At 46.5% G+C, this 23,214-nt stretch overlaps 1 protein-coding gene across 2 annotated transcripts in view; it reads right to left on the bottom strand.

Moving 5' to 3' along the window:
- Positions 1-2,936: 2,936 nt before the first annotated feature.
- Positions 2,937-23,214, bottom strand: part of LOC310698280 (heat shock factor protein 3-like) — a 37,328-nt gene continuing 17,050 nt past the window's right edge. Inside the window, exons 9-11 of one of the 2 annotated variants that reach the window (XM_083485332.1) lie at positions 19,669-19,774; positions 4,878-4,932; positions 2,937-3,944 (exon numbers count right to left, since the gene is read on the bottom strand). In XM_083485332.1, coding sequence (XP_083341458.1) covers positions 3,721-3,944; positions 4,878-4,932; positions 19,669-19,774 — 385 coding nt within the window. In that variant the 3' untranslated portion in view covers positions 2,937-3,720. Of the gene's footprint in view, positions 3,945-4,877; positions 4,933-16,666; positions 16,823-19,668; positions 19,775-23,214 lie in introns of those variants that run through there. The other variant, XM_083485333.1, reaches the window with a different exon arrangement.

Here is a 23,214-nt window from a genome sequence, read left to right as displayed (position 1 = left end):
CTTTTGTCTCACTTCTCTTGCTTTAAGAGAGAAATGTAAAGGATTTGCTGGTGTGACAATCCTGAAATTTAATGACTTGTGCAAGTTTCTCATGTTAAGCAGTTCCACATTTTAGCATATGCTAAAAGAAAGAAATGCTGCTCTTGGTGTGGCAGCGTTGCAGGATGGCAAAGGTTTCACTGGGGCCCCAATGAGGGAACTTGAACTTCAGTGCCCTTCCTGATGGGCGGTGGAGGCATAAGCCCCAGCTGCCTATCAGGAAAAGGATCCTAGCCTGTTTCTGGCTTTGGCTAATGGGGATGCAGACTGGGGACATGGGCTGTACCAGGGGGCAGAACTGACAGAGCAGGTAGCATTCCCTCGGATCTGCCCCTTGCCCATTTAAGCAGCCTGCACCCAGGGCACTACCTGTTCATTCCTTCGCTGGGTTTCCCTGCCCATCCACCCTTGGTTTACGATGATAGTCGATGACTTTGCTGTGGTTGCTGTTCTTCATGGAGCCGGGTAGGAATTTGCCCACCGGGCTAATTGGCTCTGACCTGGTGGTTTTCCCCACCTCATCGCAATCGTCACAACTACTTGGGCATTGGGGCGATCCTTTGTCTTGGATGGAGGCAAGGTTGTAGTCTCTGCCTGCCCCTCCAAATGCTAGGGTATCCCGTTAAAGGGATCGGGGGGAGTGGCTACATCCACATGCCCAGAGGGGCCAGGATCAAAGGGACTCCCCCAGACGGTGGTCCCTGCAGAAGTCACCCTATTTGATGTAAGCCTTAGAAAGCCCCACCTGGATTGACCAGGCGTCACTTCCAGTGAGCGGGCCGGAAGTATTTAGATTGCCCCATGCCCAAGCCAAACCTCTTTAATCTGCATTCAATAAAGCTGTGGCCTGTTTTTACCCAAAACCACTCTTACTGGTCTCTTATTTATATGGGTTGGGGTATGGGGACCCCGATGCCTGGTCCTGCAAGTGGTTTCTGTGTACTGTGTTTAAGTACTTGTGTCAATGGCATTTTAAACCCAAGAATTTAAATCTGCATCCATCAGTTGAACCAAAAAAATTAAAAAAGACTGGAAGGAATGCAAAAATCTATGATGAGCACTAATTAGCAGGAGCGAACGTACTTGAATTTTGATTTGCCAGTATAAACTTTCTAATATATATGAAAATCACAGGTCCTTAATTTATTGAAAACAAAGCTTAGGATAAAATAAACCCACTAATTTGCAGAAGCTCTGTTCTTCATGCCCAGATTGACACAAGAGCAGCCATATGAAATTCCCAAAAGGCTTTCCTAGCCTGTTATACAATTACAGTACTTGTAAATAAAAGTATTCCATTTCAATGGGAAGTTTGCTAGCCTCATCACTGCTATGCAGCTCATCAGCAAACCTAAACCACCATCCCCTTTGCATTTGCTCTCCTATGTTCCTGCTTTGGATGGTACAAGGGCCAAATCCAGGAATGGCAGAAAGGAGGAGGACATTTAACACTGCCTAGGGACTACAGAGGGGCTTTGCTTTTGGGAAGGCGAACCATTAAGCAACCTCACAAGGCAAACAGCAGACTTTATGGAAAGTGATTGTGTAACTAAAGCACAATCACTTTAAAACAAAGCAATATGTTAGATTGTTTCCTATCACTGTTTCTGAGTGCAGGGAAGACTCTCCCTGCCACCGTCCCCCCGTCCCCCAAGTCTCAAACTTTGAAGCCTTGTGAAGAGCTCTGGGAGAAAACAAGCATCAGGTCACACTCTTTATAATAAAGGTCATTTGCCAGAGATGTGCAGGTGGGACAGGTCACAGGAATCATTCAAACTTTTGGCCCAGGAGTTAAAAAGAGAACACTTAATCACACAATCTTAATGATATTTATTTTGCTTATTGCTACAAATTTATTGAGAAGTGACTTGGGAGCATTTGGCGGACAGTGCACAGAAACAAGCAGTTTGTTTTTTTAAAGCGTTGTCTTTATACTCAGTATTGTAGCTACATACTGGCATCATTTCACACACATGAATTAGAAATATAATTTCTCAAAGGAAACAAATTGCTTACATTGATATTTTCTCATTGTAGCAAGATGCTCTGCACATATAACACCAATCCTAGCCCAACTGCACTGGCTACCAATAGGTTTCTGGGCCCCGTTTAAAGTGCTGGTTTTGATATTTACAGTGTTATGCTTCTCAGAACCCCAGTACCCCAAGGACCAGCCCTTCCCATATGAACCAACACAGTCCCTGCAATTGTCATCTGAGGGCCTCCTTCTTGTGCTCCACCCATGGGAGCTCCTGAGGTTGGCAACATGAGAATAGGGCCTTCTCAATGTGACTCTTTCTTGTGGGATGCTCCTCCCTGGGAGGCAGACCTGGTGCCATTGTGATATATCTTCAGTGTTGGGCAAAATTTTTGCTTTCCAACCAGGCCTCTATCTGTGATCGTTTAAAGTGAGTGAGATGTTTTATTTTTTAAAAAAAAATATTTACTACTTTTAAACCTTACAAAAAAGAAAAGAAAAAAGAAGAAAAAAGAAGAAAAAGAAAAAGAAAAAGAAAAAACAATACAGTACAATATATAAACAATACACAACACAACATTAACACATTAAACCAAACGAAAGCAAAAGAAAATTCAAAAAAAACACATCATACCATCTCAATATCCTCTCTTTCATTCCCTTGTTTCATCGACCTCCTCACACCTCCCCTTTCGTATTCCCGTTTTCCAAGTCTTTTCAGCAAATTCTTACCCTCTTTCATTTATCTTAGCTCTATAACTTAACCTATTATAACTATATATTTTCATCCGTATAACTATCTATATTTACCTAGTCCTATTAACCTTATTACCAAAACCACTTCTTTTCAGTCCAACATCATTTTAACATTCATTAATTTTACAGTATTTACAGAATTTCTTCCAATCTTCCTCCACCATTTCTTCTCCCTGGTCTCGGATTTTGCCCGTCATTTCTGCCATAAAGTGAGTGGGATGTTTTAATGTACTTCCCACCTGCCTGCCCCCAATTTTAGTTTGTGTATTTCAGGTTGTTGTTGTTTTGTGATTTCATTAGTTGTTCTGGGTTACTGTGGCAAAGAAAAGGTGACTAATAAATTTAATAATGATGACGACGATGATGATGATGATGATAAATAATAATAAAAAAATCAGAGGTGAAACCAAAGAATGCATAACCAAAATGAAAAAAATACATAACCAAAGAATACAACAGTATTCTGACAACATTAGTCAAAATAACAGAAGAGGCAAGGAGCAGCCTCTTCAGTTCTGATTTTCACAAAAGTTAATCAATCCTAACGGGAGTACAAACCACCTCTGAGTCAAAATTTAACAAGAGTTAAATTATTGCAGTTTTGCAATACTGGATATCACGAGACTAGACAATTTGATAGGCAAAGGTTTACAGTGAGCTACAAATTGCTAAGACTAGAAAAAATACTTGTATATAAAATAAACTCCTTTTGGATTATTTGTTTTTTGAAAAAACAAACAAACCATTGTGGCACAATTCCAGCTTTTTAGCTGCACAGGCTTTGGTATTCAGAATAAGCAGAATAAACCCTCCCCTTACAGAAAACCGCAGAAAGGCAAAGCAAGAGCTCTACCAGCCTTTGGTGCTGAAAGCTATATCTAGGTAGCTTTCTCTATGAAATCTGCAACCAGGCTGCGGAGCAGGAGGGGAGGGCCTCTTTAGTTGTCTTACACATTTTCAAAGAAAACCGACTGATCCAGGAGCAACAGGGTAGGTGCGCCATCTACTTGGCATGCTTGACTAAGGCACTCCTCAAGTGCCTCACTGCTGAAATGAACAGGAGGTATGATGTCAACAGAAGCCTCCAGGGGAATACTGTTGTCATATTCCATCTTGAAAGTTGGAGGCTCCCCCAACATGGGATTCACGTGGTTCTGAATCAGCTGCAAGTCTGTGGAGAGGGAAAACACACCCACCAACATTACAGCTAAGTGAGACTCCACATGTATAATCAAGGGGTGAACAAGCAACATCAAGGGATTGCCTGCATGTCCAAATGGATCACAGATGTAAGGCCACCAGAGTGGACTTTATTCCTTTTATTATTTTTATTATTTCATAAACTTTATATGCTGCTTTTGTAAAAAAAAAACCGAACAAACTAACCTCAAAGCAGTTTGCAAAAAAGAATTCCATGCTACCTGAACCGTAATCCTTTTCTTTTCTTTTCTTTTCAATTATTTATTTATTTATCGTTAGCACATGACCAAGCAAACATGGAGCAGACCCAGCATAAAAATAAATAAATAGATGCAGTTGCACATAGCCAAGATTTTAAGATGAGTCTATATAGCCCAGCTATTACAAAGAGTAACTACTGGGAGGAGTACTTATGTGACTCTCCCTATTTAATATAAAATAAAATAAAATAATGAGTCCACATCAAAACTGTCTAGTTTGGCTTCTGCCCAGACTGCACATCTATGAGCTCATTCTCCCCACCGCTTTCCCCTGGGAAAACCCGCTCTTTACTACTGGATCGGAACAAATGTCAATCAGGTTTCCTGTGGACTGATGTCTGCTCAGGTTCAGGGCTAAGGGTTTCCCCGGGCAAAGTGGCGGGGTGAACAGAAAACCTCTCTGACTCGTGCCTCGAAAGCTCAGGACAAGCGGAAAGTCTCTCAGACATGTGCTTGGTGGGCATGGCACAAGCAAACTGTGGGCAAGCCCTATGCCTGACCACTCCATAACCAGTCCATAACCCTTCCTACACCAGGTGTATGGGGGAGGGGGAATCATCTCCCTGCACTGCCACCACGTTGATCGACATCTGGGAATAAATAAGCTTTCTACCAAAGCAGTTCATCTATATCCAATAGCTCACCATTCCTTGGTGCCTCCTGCTCATCCATCCCAGTCGCAACGGTTTCCCCTGCCGTCTAGGTGAAAGCAAACATACAAGGAAACTATTAAGGACGAGCACTTACTTATATTCCGTTATTCATTAAAAAGAAATCAGAGTGGTTTACAACAATTGTATATAAAGCCCATACCATAAAGATTATGCAAAAATTTAAAATCAGGAATCAACTAACTACTATGGAAAGTTGTATTCTTAACTGCCTATATAATAAGAATAGAAACATCTTGAGCAGGGACTTAAGTTGGCACAGAAGGCTGCTGAATCTCTATTGGCAGGGTGTTCCACAGCACTGGACCAATGACATGAAAGGCTTGGTTTTTCATTGTTGTCAAAGAAGCCTCACCAATTTGGGGAATGAACAAGGACGCTCCTGCGGGTGATCTCAGTGAATGAGCTGGGATATTAGGGTTTAGGCAGTCCCTGAAGTACCCAGTACCTAAGCAGCTCAGGGCCTTGTAAATTAACTCAAGAACCATAAATCTGGCTCAGTAGTAGATGAGCAGCCAGGGCAGATGACTAAAAACCAATCTGAATGTGAGGTGACAGTTGCTTAGCTTTGTCTGGTTTGCAAAGTATTTATAATAAAACACACAGCTTGTGCGTAGTTCATTTGATCAGGAATCAATAAATCTCTGAATGTTGTTTACTAATCTACCAAAAAAGGTCTAAACTTCTTTACTCTAACATGCTGTATTTTTCACTCTATAGGACACCCTTTTCCCCCTCCAAAAATTAAGGGGAAATGTGTGTGCGTCCTATGGAGGGAATGCAGGCTCCTTGGCTTCAGCGATAGCAATGCAAAGCCTCCGAAGCGCAGAGGGAGCGCTCCCTCCATGCTCCGGAGCCTTCACGTTGCTTTCGCTGAAGCCTGGAGAGTGAGAGGGGTTGGTGAGCACCGACCCCTCTCGCTCTCCAGGCTTCAGGGATAGCTGTCTGAAGCCTTTGGAGTGCAGTGGGAACTCGTGCTGTGCTCCAAAGGCTTCGGGTTCCTTTTGCTGAAGTCGGGAGAGCAAGACTCTCCAGGTTTCAGCAGAGGGAGAGCTGCACAGCGCCCCTTCAGCAAAGTGGGAGGAGAAATGGAAGGGGCTCCGCTTCTCCTCCCGGAGGCTTTGCGTTGCTTTCTCTGAAGCCTGGAGAGTGAGAGGGGTCAGTGCGCGAGTTCCCGCTGCGCTCCGCAGGCTTCAGGTTCCTTTCGCTGAAGCCAGGAGAGTCTTGCTCTGCCGGCTTCAGCAAAGGGAACCCGAAGCCTCTGGAGCGCAATGGGAACTCACACTGCGCTCCGAAGGCTTCAGGGATAGCCGGAGGCTTTGGGTTTCTTTTGCTGAAGCCGGGAGAGCAAAAGTTATTTTTTTAAATAAATAAAAAAGCACTGAGAACCAGCCTTGGCTGCCAAGCGGCAATCAGACTGGATCTAAGGGAGGTTCAGATTTCAATTTTGTTTTTGTTATTATTCTAATAATCATCTTCCAGTATTTTTATGCAGAATTACAGGTTCACTGCATATAGTAATGTGTCCTGTTCTTCTTTTTGCACCTCCAGTGTAATTCTTAATATGACTCATTCACTGGCTCAGAATCTGGGAGCTTGTGTGGTTTTTTTCTGCATTTTTATGATTTTCTGTGACCATTGGGCCATGTTGTTGTTTTTTGAAAAAAAAGTTCTGGGTTTTGAATTTCTGTGTGCTGGGTGGCTGGGGGAACAGTTCAGGATGGGTTTGCAAGAATCTGGGAGCTTGTGTGGGTTTTTTCTGCATTTTTATGGTTTTCTGTGACCATTGGGCCATGTTGTGTTTTTTTTGAAAAATTTTCTGGGTTTGAATTTCTGTGTGCTGGGTGGATGGGGGAACAGTTCAGGAGGGGTTTGCAACAGTTGGGGTTTTTGAAGACTTTGGTGATTTTTAAAGCTTTCCCAAAACTTCTTTTGCAGCCATTTGAGGATGTTGAAGACTTTGGTGATTTGCAGCCATTTTGTAAGTTAAACTTTTAAAACTTTTTGGGGTTTTTTTGGATTTTGGGTTGGGTGTTTGGAATTCAAGGACTTGGTTCTGGGTTTGAATTCCTGTGTGGTGGGTGGCTGGGTACTTTTGAATTTTTTGGGTGTGAAGCACTGATTTTTTTTTCTCCTGAGTTTACGAAGCTAGGAGCTGTGCTGCCATGGGACCCAAGAAGACTGCTGCTGCAGAGGCCGGCGAGAGGAAGAAAGAAGAAGGTGACGCTGGAAATGAAGAAGGAGATCATCTGGAAGCACGACGGTGGAATGCGTGTGACAGACCTCGCCAGGGAGTACGGCAGGAACCCATCGACCATCGGGACCATCCTGAAGATGAGGGAGAAGATCCTGAAGATGAGGTAGAAGATTGCTCTCATACTGAAAAACAGAGACTGAAAAGACTCAGCTCAAGAACTACCACCGTATATCATTACTCAATATGCATTACAAAATTTTTGCAGACATTTTGGCAAAAAGACTGAAAAAAGTATTGATGGAAGAGATTCATAAGGACCAAGCAGGCTTTCTCCCAGGAAGACACTTGTCAGATAACGTGAGGAATATAATAGACATTATGGAATTATTAGAAGTGAATATAAACATTAAAGCAGTATTGATATTTGTGGATGCAGAGAAAGCCTTTGACAATATTTCTTGGAGTTTTATGAAGAAGAATCTACACGGGATGGGGGTAGGCCAAGGATTTGAGAATGGTATGGGTGCAATATACTCTGAACAAAAGGCAAAGTTAATTGTAAATAATGTGGTTACGGAAGAACTTAAGATAGAAAAAGGGACACGACAGGGGTGCCCAATTTCCCCATTACTTTTTATATCAGTCCTGGAGGTTTTGCTAAATATGATTAGAAGGGACCAGCTGGTTAAAGGGGTACAGGTCGGAGCTAAACAGTACAAATTGAGGGCCTTTGCAGATGACTTGGTACTTACTTTACAAGAGCCAGACACTAGTACGAAAAGGGTTTTAGAATTAATTCAAGTATTTGGTCAAGTTGCAGGATTTAAGTTGAACAAACAAAAAACCAAGATATTGGAGAAAAACTTAACAGTTACTGAAAGGGAGATGTCAGTTTGCAGTTTACGCACAAGCAACCCCAATTCCCATTACAGCAATCCGTCAGTCCCTTCGTTGCTTGTGCGGAGAGCAGCAGAGGCAGCGTCATGAGTCAAACTGGAGGGGCAGGTGCCAGAGAGGGGGCCAGGAAGGAACCAACGCTCGAAGAGAGAAACAGAAAGTAGGAGCAGCAACTGGCTATACTAGCGGCGCGGCTGGATGAAAGGTGGACTCAGGATGCCCAGGGGAAGCCCACCCCCATCGCAAGGAAGGTACCGGGACTAGTACCGAAGTTTTCAGGCAAACCCAGAGACTATAATGCTTTTAAGACAGAAGTGCAATATGCGCTGGACCTGCAGTATGAGGACTTTGTAGACGATGGGGGGAGGGTCGCTTTTGTAATAGGGCACCTGGAAGGCGGGGCCAGAGAATGGATTAGGCCCTTAATGGCATCGGAGAATGCCGCCTTAAAGGACTTGAGGAATTTTTTTAGCGCCATGGACCATATGTTCTCAAGTGATGTGGAGCAAAGCGTGACACGCAAGGAGCTGATGGCGTGTAAACAAGGGAACCAATCAGTGAGAGAGTACTGGTCACGATTTGCCATGCTAATCCACAAACTCGGGTGGGAACTGAGTTCCGAACCAGTACAAATGCTATTTGAGGAGGGCTTATCCTCTTGGGTAAAAGATGAACTTTCCCGCTCGCCCCGCCCGCAATCGATGGACCAGCTGACTAAAATGGCGCTTGCTGTGGGAGTACGCCAAGCGGCGCGCGCTCTGGAAAGGCGGGAAGGGAGAGTGGAGTGTTGGCATGACAATCGCATTCCAGACGTGCCTGAGCCACCTGCACCGCCCGCGCTGCCCACGGAACCAATGGAAATTGGAGGAGTGCGCGCGCGCGGGGGGGGTGTTTCAATCTCCGGAGAGGTTCGCAAGAAAGAGGGGAAAACGACCAGGAAGTGTTTTTTCTGCCTAAAGCCGGGACATTTTGCCAGAGTCTGCCCTCAGAGAAAGGCGTGGCAAGGAATGGTGGGGGCCGCTGGGGGAGAGCAGGAGCAGGGAAACGGCAAGGCTTGGCTGCAGGAGAGCGGGCACAGCAGCCAGGCGAGCAACCAGTGAAGGTGCCCAAACCAGACACACACCCCCCAGGCAGCCATAGCCATAGAGGTGGTGTTAGAGCTCCCCAACGGACACCCTATTAAGGTGAAGGCATTGCTGGATTCTGGCAGTTCTTGCAACTTCTTTAGCAGGGATTTTGCACTAGAACACCAACTCCAGGTGGTGCCTCTCGAACACCCCCTGCAAGTAACAACCATTGATGGGAGAGAACTCTTGGGGGGGAAGTGACCCACCAGACCCCTCCCATGAAAATGAGGGTCTCCAGACACACTGAGACCATTGCCTTTCACGTTGCCACATTAGCAGGGCCACCAATCATACTGGGAATGAGCTGGCTAGCACTGCACGATCCCGTAGTGGGGTGGCACCAGCGAACAGTCACCTTTGGGTCAGCTCACTGCGTAGAGCACTGCCACGAAGGGGAAACCCCGAGGATGGCAGTAGCCAGGGTGGCAGAGATGGCGGTGGGAGAAAAGGTGAGAGTACCACCTCAGTATGCAGACCTGGAAGAAGTCTTCAGCGAGAAAGAGGCGGAAAGACTACCCCCTCACAGGCCCTTTGACTGTCAGATCAACCTACTCCCAGGGGCTCAGTTACCAGTGGGTAAGCTGTACGCCATGTCGGACAGGGAGATGCAGGAGTTGCGGAAGTTCATTGACAAGAACCTGAAGAGGGGCTTTATACGAGAATCAAGGGCGGTGGGGGACAGTCCAGTGTTCTTTGTGGACAAAAGAGATTCCAAGGAGCCCCGCTTGGTCGTAGACTACCAGTCCGTCAACTGGGTATCGGAACCAGTGACCTTCCCAATGCCCAGGATTGATGACATTTTGGCCAGGGTAAGGAAAGGGAAGGTTTTTACCAAGTTGGACCTTCGAGGGGCGTACAATTTGATAAGGATGATGGAGGGGGATGAATGGAAAACCACGATGTTCACCCCTCTGGGGGCCTTTGAGTACCTCATGATGCCCTTCGGATTACAATCGGGTTCCAGCACTTTTCAAGCATTCATGCACCACATGCTGGGGTCCCTGCTGTACAAGAATTGCGTGGCCTTCCTGGACGACGTGCTTATCTACTCAGAGAACGAGGAGCAGCATGTAAAAGATGTCAGGGAAGTGCTGAAAAGGCTGCAGGAGCACCAGCTGTGGGTCAAACTGGAGAAATGCCAATTCCACGCCCGAGAGGTGGAGTTCCTGGGTTACAGGTTGTCGGACAAAGGCCTGGCAATGGACCCAGGCAAGGTGCAGGCAGTACTAGAATGGAAGGCTCCCAAAACCCGGAAGGACGTGCAGAGGTTCCTGGGGTTTGGAAACTTCTATGGAAAGTTCATCAAGAACTTCGTCCACCTAACGGCACCCATAACTGATTGTCTCAGCAGCAAGAAGAAATTTGAATGGACAGCAGCAGCTCAGGAGTCTTTTGAAAAGCTAAAGAGGGTGTTTGCTTCGGAGGAGCAACTCTTACACGTGGATCTGCGGAAGCCTATGAGGGTGGAAACAGACACGTCAGACAGAGCGGTCGGAGCCGTGCTGCTCCAGCCAGGAAATCAATCAGAGTGGAAGCCGTGTGCCTTTTTTTCTAGGAAGCTGAACAAGTCAGAGCAGAACTACACAGTGTATGACCGGGAATTACTGGCAATTCATGAAGCCTTTCGACGTTGGAGACATTTCCTGATAGGCGCGAAGCACAAGATCCAGGTGTGCATGGACCACAAAAACCTGGAATATTGGAGGACTGCTCGAGTTCTCAACCAAAGACAGGTGCGATGGGCACAGGAGTTTTCCAAGTTCTTCTTTGAAATTCAGTATGTGACCGGAAAAGAAAACGTCAGAGCAGACGCCCTCTCCCGTAAACCAGAGTACGTGGAAGGAGAGGGAGAGCCAGAAGCACAACATGTGATACCCGAGGACCGATGGGTGTGTGGGGGAGTTTGATAGGGAGACAAGAACTAACCGGGTTGACGAGGAATGACGAGTACGCACAAACTAAAATCAGGGAGATACGAGACGCAGAAGAAAATCAGGGGGGTTTTGAGGAAAAGGAGGGGGCGCTGTACTATAAGGGAGCATTGTACATACCAGAAGGGGACTTGAGGAGAAAAGTACTCAAACAACTACATGATAACCCCACGTCGGGACATTTTGGTCAACACAAGACCATGTTGCTAGTCACCAGGCAGTTCTGGTGGCCAAGAGTGAGGGAAGATGTTAGAGAATACGTAAGGGGGTGCGAGCGCTGCCAGAGGGCTAAAGGGGAGAGGGCACCACCCGCGGGGTTACTGGAGCCCTTACCCACCCCGGAAAGGCCATGGGAGGTGGTATCTATAGATTTTATGACCGATTTACCCAAGTCCAGGGGGAAAACAGCAGTCATGGTGGTAGTGGACTTGATGACCAAAATGTGCCATTTTATTGCATGCTCGCATGCAGTGACAGCAGAGGAGACAGCTAGGCTGTTTATAGATCACGTTTTCAGGTTGCATGGCGCCCCCTTGAGGGTTTTGTCCGACAGAGGCAGACAATTTACTTCCAGATTCTGGAAGAAGCTCATGGGCCTGCTGGACATCGAAGTGAGCTTCTCGACGGCCAGACACCCGGAGACCAACGGACAAGCAGAAAGAGCTAATAGCGTACTTCAGCAGTACCTTTGGTGCTACGTCAACGAAAGGGGAAACGATTGGGTGGAAAAGCTAGCGCTGGCCGAATTTGCATACAATAACGCTGAACATGTGTCCACGGGGATGAGTCCCTTCATGGCCAATTACGGGTGTCACCCCAGGGCCTTCCCAGGGGAGGTGGAGGGGAGGTGGAGTGTGCCGGCGGCCGAACAATTTGTGGAAGAAATGGAAGCTTTACACCAACAACTTAAGGTTAACCTGGAGAGGGTTAAGGAAGTATACAAGAGGCAGGCAGACAAGCACCGAAGAGAAGGGGAGATTATAAGGGTTGGAGATCAGATGTGGTTGTCAACCAAAGGGTTACCGTTCAAGGGGGGGGGTGTAAGAAATTACAACCGAGACGACTGGGACCCTTTGAAGTAACGCAGCAGGTAAATCCGGTGACCTTTAGACTAAGATTGCCCACCAACATGAAGCTACACCCGGTGTTCCTCAGGTCCTTGCTCTCACCGTACCGGGAAGGGTGGGAATTGCAGGGAGGAGAAAGAGAAATCCCCAGGCATCCACGGGTGGAGGAAAGGGAATTCAGTGGGCAGGCAGCGGAAATCCTTGATTCAAGGTGGAGAGGGAGAATGGTGGAATATTTGGTGGCCTGGGAAGGGGAACCAGAGTCGGAAAACGCTTGGGTTCCTGCGAAAGAGATCAGGGATGAGTATCTGCAGGAGGAGTTTCATAGCAGGTTCCTAAGGAAGCCCAAGCCCCTTGGAAGGTTCTGGGGAGAGCAATTTGGCACCACGGAGGATGAAGAAGAGTTTGAGGGGTGGCCAGCCTCAGCAGAGGAGGGAGGAGGGGAAGCCGAGGGAGAGGAATCCGACTGGGGAGATTGGGCAGAGGAAAGAGATAGCAACAGATGGAGAGCGGTGTTTGAATCCTCTGAGGAAGGGGAGAGCTCCTTCCAGGGGTTTCCCGCGTCGCTGTCCGAGGAACGGAGGGGAGAGGGGGAGGGCCCTGGGAGGGAGGTGGATGTCAGGGAACTGCCATCAGAGGGAAGAGGAGAGGAAAGTCGCTCCAGTGATGCAGGGGAGGGAACTAGCAAGGAGAGAGAGCTTCCCCGGGGGAAAGAAATCCAGGGGACACCAGGGAGAAAGGGGAAGCTGAGAGTAAGGCGGAGGGGAGGCTCAGAGACTCTTCCAGTGAAATCAGCGGAGAGAGCACAGGACCTCCGCTTGGCACGCCCATGCTGCGCAGAAGGCTTCCATGCAGAGAATCTAGGAGGAGACTTGGAGTCAAGCAACTTTTATGTTGGAAGAAATTTAGGTCCCGCCCACTGACGGATTCTGCCAGTGACTAAGACAGTCGCGTTTCAAGGGCTGTCAAACCAGGGAAAGTTTTAGCTATACAGCTAGCTTGGAGCAGTTTGCAGTTTACGCACAAGCAACCCCAATTCCCATTACAGGAGAGGTTCCAGAATGAAACAGGATTAACTGTGGTTAAGAAGGTGAAATACTTGGGGATTAATATGACATCGAAGAATGTGAATCTATTTAAAGATGATTATGAGAAATGTTGGACAGAAGTAAAAAAAGATCTAGAAATATGGTCAAATTTGAAGCTTTCCTTGTTAGGCCGAATTGCTGTTATTAAGATGAATGTTTTGCCTAGAATGTTGTTTTTATTCCAAACATTGCAAATTGTGCATAAGATGGATTGTTTCAAGAGTTGGGATAATATTTCTGACATGTTAGGATACCCTTATACCCTTGGAATCTAAAATAGTTCTGTTTGAGCTATCTAAAGCATGCTATCCTGGAAAATGATCAATAATCAGTACTATGTCTTATAACTTCTACTAAGATTATGAAAACTAATAATAATAATAATAATAATAATAATAATAATAATAATAATAGGGGCAGGCAGTACATCTCCTACAATATGTGGATGGATTGAAAAAATCTGGAATATATTAGCAATTATTGAGTTAACTTATTATAAAAGAATACTGTTAGAATCAGCCTAACAGGTTTCTGGAAATATTGAGGGAGGGTGTTAATGTTTTGGAATAATATGTTTAATGACAATGCTCAATCTGCTGTAATATTCGGAGTGAAGCCTCTCTGAAACTTACGCAGGGGTTACATTCTGGGCATCACGCCTAAAGCCAAAATCGTGTACAGTAAAAACCCAGTGAGGTTGGATGCTATTTATCCTGGAACCTCTGGCTTTTAATTTTCATTTTTTTATTGCCGTGCACTTAAATCACAGAACCAAAGAACTGTAGAGTTGGAAGGGACCAGCTGAACGTGCACAAGTTAAATGTGTGTAAGTTTCTGGCTTTGCTTTTTATCCTTATGAATTTTCTTTCTTTCTTTATTGAATCTAAACTTTTTAATCTAAACTTTTTTAAAAAAAGGTTTGGACTCATTAGGAGACCCCTAAAAAAATGCTGTTCTATTTGCTTCTAAGCGAAGCCAGGGAGCTCAAACAGCAGATGAGCTTGTCTCAAAATTTGCACAGAGCTGATACCACAAGCTGGTAACGCATATGAGTAGGTGAAGGGGCCTCGGCCAGGAATACTGCACTTGAGCTGCTGCCAATGGCAACAAAATTCACCAGAAGGTTCATCTAATCTCCCAGCCTATCAGATATGCTCACAAGAAAGGCAATTGCTAAAGCAACTCAAGGCCAGTCAAAAGAATCACCACATCACCCGCCCGCCCCCGCCCCCTCATAATCAGTCTAGCTTGGTAAGCATCCTTAAGCCACTCAGCAATCGGAAGAAAACTATTTGGTGCCACTTAAAGGCTAAAGAGAAAATCAGAAGTTTGTAGCTACCATGATAGGTTTTCTGCACCTACGGCTAGTCCCTGGAGTAGTTCCCTCTCTAAGGTGGGGGGAAAGCCCCCACACAGGATCCCCTTCCTCCATTACAGGAGAGTGACATCTACTTGGGCAGAGGTGGTGGGCAGGTTGGTGGGGGAGAATCTATTGAAAGTTGGGGGCTGGGGAGTAGCTTTTTGGACTTTTCATAATCCTTGACAAGCATTCAGGTATAGGAGGGCCTTCTCCTCATAAGCACGCTGATTGCAATTCTTTCAGAAATGGAGGTTTTCTGTCCGGATGAAATCAAGGTTTTAAAGCACTTTGAAGCAGCTCAACTCCTGTGACTTCTTCAGAAAACTGCTTATGGGGAGGGGGTGGGGAAGAATCCCAACCATTCTGTTCAAATGACAGTTATCTGGGTTTCAGAGATGGGCAGGTCAGACTATCTCTGTTTTTCAGGTACTTAGCTACATGCCTGTTTTGCTCCTTTCTTTTGGCAGTTATGGAATATCTTTTTTTAAACAGAAAATGTGGCCTACCATCCCTGTTTGAGTTCCTTGTTTGGAAGCTGTGAGAATTAAGGCAGAGCTGTGTAGAGCAGGCAGGTCCTATAGAAACTCCAGAAAAAGACTGCATTTGCCACATGCCCAAATGCATGGGTAGGCAAACTAAGGCCTGGGGGCCAGATCTGGCCCAATCGCCTTCTCAATCCGGCCCCTGTGGACGGTCTGGGAATCAGCGTGTTTTTACATGAGTAGAATGTGTCCTTTTATTTAAGATGCATCTCTGGGTTATTTGTGGGGCCTGCCTGGTGTTTTTACATGAGTAGAATGTGTCCTTTTATTTAAAATGCATCTCTGGGTTATTTGTGGGGCCTGCCCATAGCTGTCAACTTACAGATTTGAAAATAAGGGACCAGCAGCCTCGAAAATAAGGGATCAGCAGCCGAAATAAGGGATACTGCTTAGCTTATACAGAAATCCGGCACTGATGGAGCCGTGCTGCTTTTGCTGCCACTGACTGTGTTTTGCAGGGGGTTGGACTAGATGATCCTAAGGGTCTACAACTCCCACCAAAGAAGAGTGGCAGACAAAACTGATGAACGACGTCGAGATGGCAAAGCTTACAGGCAGAATTAGAAACCAGGAAGAGGACCTCATTAATAAAGAATGGGGAAAGTTTATAATTTACTTGAAAAGCTATTGTAAAGAGTTACATACATTGGAAGGATTGGCAGAAAACTTGTAGTAAAAATTTGAACTATGGATGGACAAATGATTTATAAAAATAGAGTTATGAAAGGGATGCAGAGAGGGAAATCACTACATTAAGATGCTGCACTGCTTGGAGGGTATGCTAAGCAGCATGTCGGGGCTGCCATCGTCCTGGTGCGAGGAGTTCCATTGGCCCTTCCCCACCCGAGAGAGAGGGAGGGAGGGAGGGAGACTCTCGCCCACGCACCCACCAGCCCGGCATGAGGCGGTTGCAGCGCCGCCATGGCCGCTGAAGTGCCGCCCTTCTGCATCCCTCTCTATCCCCTCCTCTTCCTCCTCCCTCAGGCTTCCCCTGGCAGCGCGGCGGAAATCTCGCAAAAGAGGGGCTGTCTGCCCGCCCGTCGCCACCCGTTTCCTCCCTGAGGGGGAAAAGGGAGAGATGGAGACGGGCAGCTCGAGCGCGCGTGCTCTCTCGCGGCAGAGGACCCTGAGCCACTGCTTCCCTCCCAAGCCGGGCAAGCATGAAACCCGGGAAATTTAAGGGACATCATCAATAAGGGATACAGTGGGACACGGTGCTGGGATAAGGGAGTTTCCTGCCAAATAAGGGATGGTTGACAGCTATGGGCCTGCCTGGTGTTTTTACAGGAGTAGAATGTGTCCTTTTATTTAAAATGCATCTCTGGGTTATTTGTGGGGCATGGGAATGTCTACATTCCCCCCTCCCAAATATGGTCCGGCCCCACACAAGGTCTGAGGGACAGTGGACCGGCCCCCTGCTGAAAAAGTTTGCTGACCCCTGCCCAAGAGCTTTCCCCTCACAAATACTATTCCTACTGTTCTATCTATCTGGCAAACCTGTTCGGATAGGGCCACTGAGTCCAGGTAATTTCGCTGCCCCAAAAGAGACAAAAAATGTGACTGTGAACTCAGAGCCACCTCTCCCCATAGCACTGCCCCACATCTCTCTGCCAGTCAGTGAAAAAGCCTCTGCTGCTTATGTTTTCCAAACTATAGTCTAGAGCTCCCGCAGAGTCCACATTCTGATCCTGAATCTCAGGGACAAAAGTCTGAAAGCACAAACCAAGAAAACAGACTTTTGATCAACCCAAAGAAGGTTCCCCCTGACAACCAATCAGGCAAGAGACTTTAAATAGGGGAACCAAAGATGACAAATAATATCTTTCTCCTGATTCTCACATAGAACATAAGAACATCAGAAGAGCCTGCTGGATTAAGCCAGTCCAGTCCAGCATCCTGTTCTCCCCAAGAAGAGGAGATAAGCAAGTGGCTGGTAGTTACCGTATTTTTCGCTCTATAGGATGCACCCGACCATAGGACACACCTTGTTTTAGAGGGGGAGAACAAGAAAAAAAATTCTCCCCCTCTCTGCTCAGCACCCCTTCAGCCAAGCGGCAGGAGAAATGGAGCCCCTTCCATTTCTCCTCCCGCTTGGCTGAAGGGGCGCTGCACAGCTCTCCCTCTCTGATGAAGCTGGGAGAGTCTTGCTCTCCCAGCTTCAGCAAAAGGAACCCAAAGCCTCTGGCTATCCCTGAAGTCTTCGGAGCGCAGTGTGAGTTCCTGTTGCGCTCCAGAGGCTTTGGGTTCCTTTTGCTGAAGCCGGGAGAGCAAGACTCTCCTGGCTTCAGCGAAAGGAACCTGAAGCCTGCAGAGCACAGCAGGAACTCACGCTGCGCTTCGAAGGCTTCAGGCGGCTATCCCTGAAGCCTGGAGAATGAGAGGGGTCAGTGTGCACCGACCCCTCTCGCTCTCCAGGTTTCAGCGAAAGCAACGTGAAGCTTCCGGAGCATGGAGGGAGTGCTCCCTCTGCGCTTCGGAGGCTCACGTTGCTATCGCTGAAGCCAAGGAACTTGCATTCGTTCCATAGGATGCACATACATTTCCCCTTAATTTTTGGAGGGGGAAAAGTGCATCCTATAGAGCGAAAAATACGGTATTTAGATTTTCCAATTCCAGGGAGGGTTTCTTGAGGTGTGGCTTTGTCACTGCCAGCCCCTCTCATAGGGAGGCATTAACCACATCCCTGGCCCAGACTGCTGTCCCCACCCTGCTAGTTTTTAACATCAAAGAGGGCAAGGGTACAGAGTGCAAGTTATCACCCTGACTGATCCAAGCACCTTGTCCAAATCCCTGAGCCTTACTAACTGAAACTCATCCAACATATCAGGTCTAGACACCCCATGAGATTCATCTGCTATAACAGTGGAGTCAAGATCACAGTGGATGCAAGCGATTTTATCCACAAAATGCTTTGCAAACAAGTCATAGCAAGCTACCGTCAGTTACACCATCTCCTTTGGTTCAGATTGTAATGAGGCCCCATGCTACCAGGAAAAGCTCTGCCTGCCAGATGACATAGTGAGGATGCAACGGAGGCAGCAAAATATGCCCTCTTTGCTGCCTTCACTGCTGCTAGATAGGCTTGATGATGAGCCCTCACCCATGTTCAACTGCATTCAACCAGATCTTCCCTCCACTTGTGTTCAGGGTGCCTCACTTGTTTCCTCGCCCTAAGCTTTGGAGTATACCATGGAGCCAAGGGGGCTCCATGAAGTGGAAAAGGGTGCTCAGGGGCAATTGTGTCAATTGTCATTTGGATGTTCCAGAGGTAGGCCAGGGCCAGTCATATCAGCCAGTTGGAGAGCCAGTCATATCAGCCAGAAAATCTCCCAGAGCCTTCTGGAAACTCATTGGGTCCATCAGCCTTTGAGGACGGACCATTCATGCAGTACCCTCGCCTCCGAGGAGGGGGAAAGATGCTGACAGCCTAAATCTCAACAAGAAGTGATCTGACCATGACAAGGGACTGATGTCAATGTCCGCCACCTTCAAATCACCCTCTTCCTGCCCAGTTGAGAATACAAGGTCCAGAACGTGGCCTGCCACAAGTGTTGGGCTGTTGACTTGTTGGGACAGCCCCATGGTCATCGTGGCAGCCATGAAGTCCTGAGCCGCTCCAGAGCCAGTCACCTCAGCATGGATGTTGAAGTTCACCAGAATCACCAGTCTGGGAGTCCTCAACACCGAGACCAGCTCTGTCAGCTCAGGCAGGGAGATTGCTTGGCAGCAAGGTGGGCAGTAAACCAACAGAATCCCTAATCTGTTGTGATTGCCCAATGCCAGGGAACACACACTCTTGATCCCTGCCCCACACTGGATAGAGACGCTGGAGAGAAAGAGAATGTCTATAGATCACAGCAACACCCCCTTCCCTGACCCTCAAGTCTGCCCTGATGCTGCACCAAGTATCCAGGTAAGCACAACTGGGTGAGACCAACTCCACCCTGCTCACCCACCCAGGTCTCAATTATATCATGTAGACGAGCCTCCACATCCACAGTGGAACAATGGATGAGGATGGTCTCACTCCGAGCCAACTTCGTATTCAGCACCAGCAGCCATAGACCTGACGGATGGCTGATAAGATAAGTCCTCGAGTTCAAAGAGGAACTGGCATATGGCAGAGTCACCAACTGCCTGTGCCGTTTGCCTTTTACCCTGCCCACCCCAGCTCCTACATTATTCCTCCCCCTACCCTGAACCACTGTGATGGGGCTGCTGTTCCTAGCTCCTCTCTCCCCAGGTATATTCCACAAAAAACAAGAAACATGCAAGAAAAAACTGTTTAAAACTATTTAAAACGTTTTAGACAATGGGTGTATTATATCAAAACTGAAACCAGCTAAGTACCCCAACCCAAAGATCTATTCAGCTGCCTCAGCTTTCAAATCTGCAGTTAGTCAGGACCTTACCCTCCCCCAAGACTCACAACCGAGATGGCAGTACAATGGCAAACCACTTTTTTAAAACCACAAATGCTGTTTTCGTCCTTTGTTGCATGAATGAGTGCCGCTATTACAAATCTAGGAACTTGCCCACATGAAGATGAACTTACCTTAGAAAGTATTTCTGAGATATCGTTTTGCTCCTCCTTACTCAGCTGCGTATCAATCTTCACAGTGTTTGTTATGAATAAATTCAATAAGTCTTCACCCTCCTCTCTATGAAGAAAAGCAGAAAGTCTAAAATTAAACAATAGGTAGAAGAAAAAAGGCAAGTGTTGCCACATTCATGAGAGAAGCCAAAGGAAAGAAGCAGCCTGACCAAAGAGCTGTTTCATGGTGGAATGAATTCCCTTAGAATGTGGTGGGCTCTCCTTCCTTGGAGGTTTTGGAACAGAGGTTGGATGGTCATCTGTCAGGGATGCTTTAGCTGTGATTCCTGCATTTCAGGGGGTTGGATGAGCCTTGGGGGTCCCTTCCAACTCTGCAATTCTATGATTTTTTGATTCAATGGCAGGAATGTGGAGTAGCAGGGTTGTTGTTGTTTTAATTAAAGTGCTTATGTCCCACCTTCCAATAGAAAACAAAAGAACACGGGTAGCTTGCCTTAAATCAAATTGGTCCAATCTCTCTCAGCCTTACTTGGAAATCTCTCTCAGCCTTACTTGGAGCCACCATTGGGGATTGAACTTGGGGACCTTCTGCATGCAAAGCCAATGCTCTACCAGTAGGCTATGGCCTTTCCCAAACAGCCTTAACAATAAAAATAGGTGCAAAGGTTAGCTTTGATGGGTAGAGCCACAGCTCAGTGGTTGAGAACCTGCTTTGAAATATGTAGATCCATATGAACTTAGCTATGGGTCAGCAACAAAGCTGGGATTTTTGCCAAGAGGACTCAGCTTAAATGTGATCTCAGAAAGGCACTTCCTCATGTTTTCAGGCAGTCTCTCCCAACCTGTGCTGGCTGCTCTGCAGGGCACCACATTAAGGCAGGCTGCTCTTAAGCAAACACACATAAACAGCATCACTTAACCCTGGTTGAATTATGCCTTAACTGTGAAAATATCTTGAAAAGGCACTTGACTTCTGCTTTGTAAATTTAACACACAGGTGGAACGGTGGTATTGAAACCTGATGGGAGAGAAGAGGGGACTTGATCATGCAAGACTTTTAGCTTACTCACACTTCCATTTGTGCCATGATTTCCAGGCACAGGCCCCTTATTTGTAGGACTGGTCTGAGCGGTTTTCTGCTTGCCTCAGTGCTTTCCCTGAGAAAACCTGTTGCTTATCACTGAAGTGGAACAAACACCAATCCACAGAAAACCCAATTGATGTTTCTTCTTGTTCAGCAGCAAACACACCTACAAATCATGGACCTGTGCCTAGATATCATGGCATATACGAAAGTGTGGATGAGCCCTTGAAGTCAGCTCATCCCTGCATTAGATGATCACCCAAGGCCACTAATGAATCATCCTTTGGGAACCACTGGTCTGGCATTTCAAACTTTTCCTGGCAACTGCCCCCTTGGTTCCATAAACTCATCCCCAGAGCCCCCCAACCTACGTAAAGCATCACTCAGAATACTGCTTTGCGTAACCCAATAAGGAAGCTAAAACTCAAAAAAACTCAAAACAGGAATAATTAATTGCATATTTATTCAAAGTTCAATTGAAACTATTTAGTTTAATTCAACAAAATTGATGAATTTGATCCAGTGACACCAGTTTTTCAAGGTCTGAAAACTACTGACACCTCTAGCAACCACCTGCCTCTTAGCACCTGCCTAGGTAATCCCACCACCTACGAGGAGGGGATACCACCCACTTTGGAAACTGCTGGGCTAGCTGATTTACCAGAATGCCCAACTCAAGGAATCAGACTGGCCCCCATGAAACTAGGTACACCTGTCAAGAGAAGTGATGAGCCGTGCTTGTTTTCCACGGACATGGGCCGTCAAGGTGTCAATCAGCTTCACAAAACCTCTCTTTTTTGCCTTGATCTTGGTCTTTTTTGCCTTGACATGGGCCGCCAAGGTGTTAAGCGGCTTCACAGAAGCTCTCTTTTTTGCCTTGGTCTGGGAGAGACTGCCTGAAACTTCAGTTCAGTAACTGGTTTCTCCATTCATGAACTCTGTACTAGTTTATACAAGTCAAATGGGCCTTAGAAAGCACTGCAAATAACAAGGCCAGTGGAAGTGATGGTATTCCAGCTGAACTATTTAAAATTTTAAAAGATGATGCTGTTAAGGTGCTACACTCAATATGCCAGCAAGTTTGGAAAACTCAGCAATGGCCAGAGGATTGGAGAAGATCAGTCTACATCCCAATCCCAAAGAAGGGCAGTGCCAAAGAATGCTCCAACTACCGCACAATTGCACTCATTTCACACGCTAGCAAGGTTATGCTTAAAATTCTACAAGGTAGGCTCAAGCAGTATGTGGACCGAGAACTCCCAGAAGTGCAAACTGGATTTAGAAGAGGCAGAGGAACCAGAGACCAAATTGCAAACATGCGCTGGATTATGGAAAAAGCTAGAAAGTTCCAGAAAGACATCTACTTTTGCTTCATTGACTATGCAAAAGCCTTTGACTGTGTCAGCCACAGCAAACTATGGCAAGTTCTTAAAGAAATGGGAGTGCCTGATCACCTCATCCGTCTGCTAAGAAATCTCTATGTGGGACAAGAAGCTACAGTTAGAACTGGATATGGAACAACTGACTAGTTCAAAATTGGGAAAGGAGTACGACAAGGCTGTATATTGTCTCCCTGCTTATTTAACTTATATGCAGAATTCATCATGCGAAAGGCTGGGCTGGATGAATCCCTAGCCGGAATTAAGATTGCTGGAAGAAATATCAACAACCTCAGATATGCAGATGGCACAACCTTGATGGCAGAAAGTGAGGAGGAATTAAAGAAACTTTTATTGAGGGTGAAAGAGAAGAGCGCAAAATATGGTCTGAAGCTCAACATCAAAAAATGAAGATCATGGCCACTGGGCCCATCACCTCCTGGCAAATAGAAGGGGAAGAAATGGAGGCAGTGAGAGATTTTACTTTCTTGTGCTGCATGATCACTGCAGATGGTGACAGCAGCCACGAAATTAAAAGACGCCTGCTTCTTGGGAGAAAAGCAATGACAAACCTAGACAGCATCTTATAAAGCAGAGATATCACCTTGCCAACAAAGGTCCGTATAGTTAAAGCTATGGTTTTCGCAGTAGTGATGTACAGAAGAGAGAGCTGGAACATAAAGAAGGCTGATCGCCGAAGAATTGATGCTTTTGAATTATGGTGCTGGAGGAGACTCTTGAGAGTCCCATGGACTGCAAGAAGATCAAACCTATCCATTCTGAAGGAAATCAGCCCTGAGTGCTCACTGGAAGGCCAGATCCTGAAGCTGAGACTCCAATACTTTGGCCACCTCATGAGAAGAGAAGACTCCCTGGAAAAGACCCTGATGTTGGGAAAGATGGAGGGCACAAGGAGAAGGGGACGACAGAGGACGAGATGGTTGGACAGTGTTCTTGAAGCTACGGACATGAGTTTGACCAAACTGCGGGAGGCAGTGGAAGACAGGAGTGCCTGGTGTGCTCTGGTCCATGGGGTCACAAAGAGTCGGACACGACTATACAACAACAACAAGTGTAATCTTA

The sequence above is a fragment of the Podarcis liolepis genome (assembly GCF_965112155.1).
Source record: "Podarcis liolepis genome assembly, chromosome: Z".
NCBI classification, from domain to species: Eukaryota; Metazoa; Chordata; class Lepidosauria; order Squamata; family Lacertidae; genus Podarcis; species Podarcis liolepis.
Note: the sequence above shows the minus strand (reverse complement) of the source record. Positions and strands in the feature narration are given on the sequence as shown.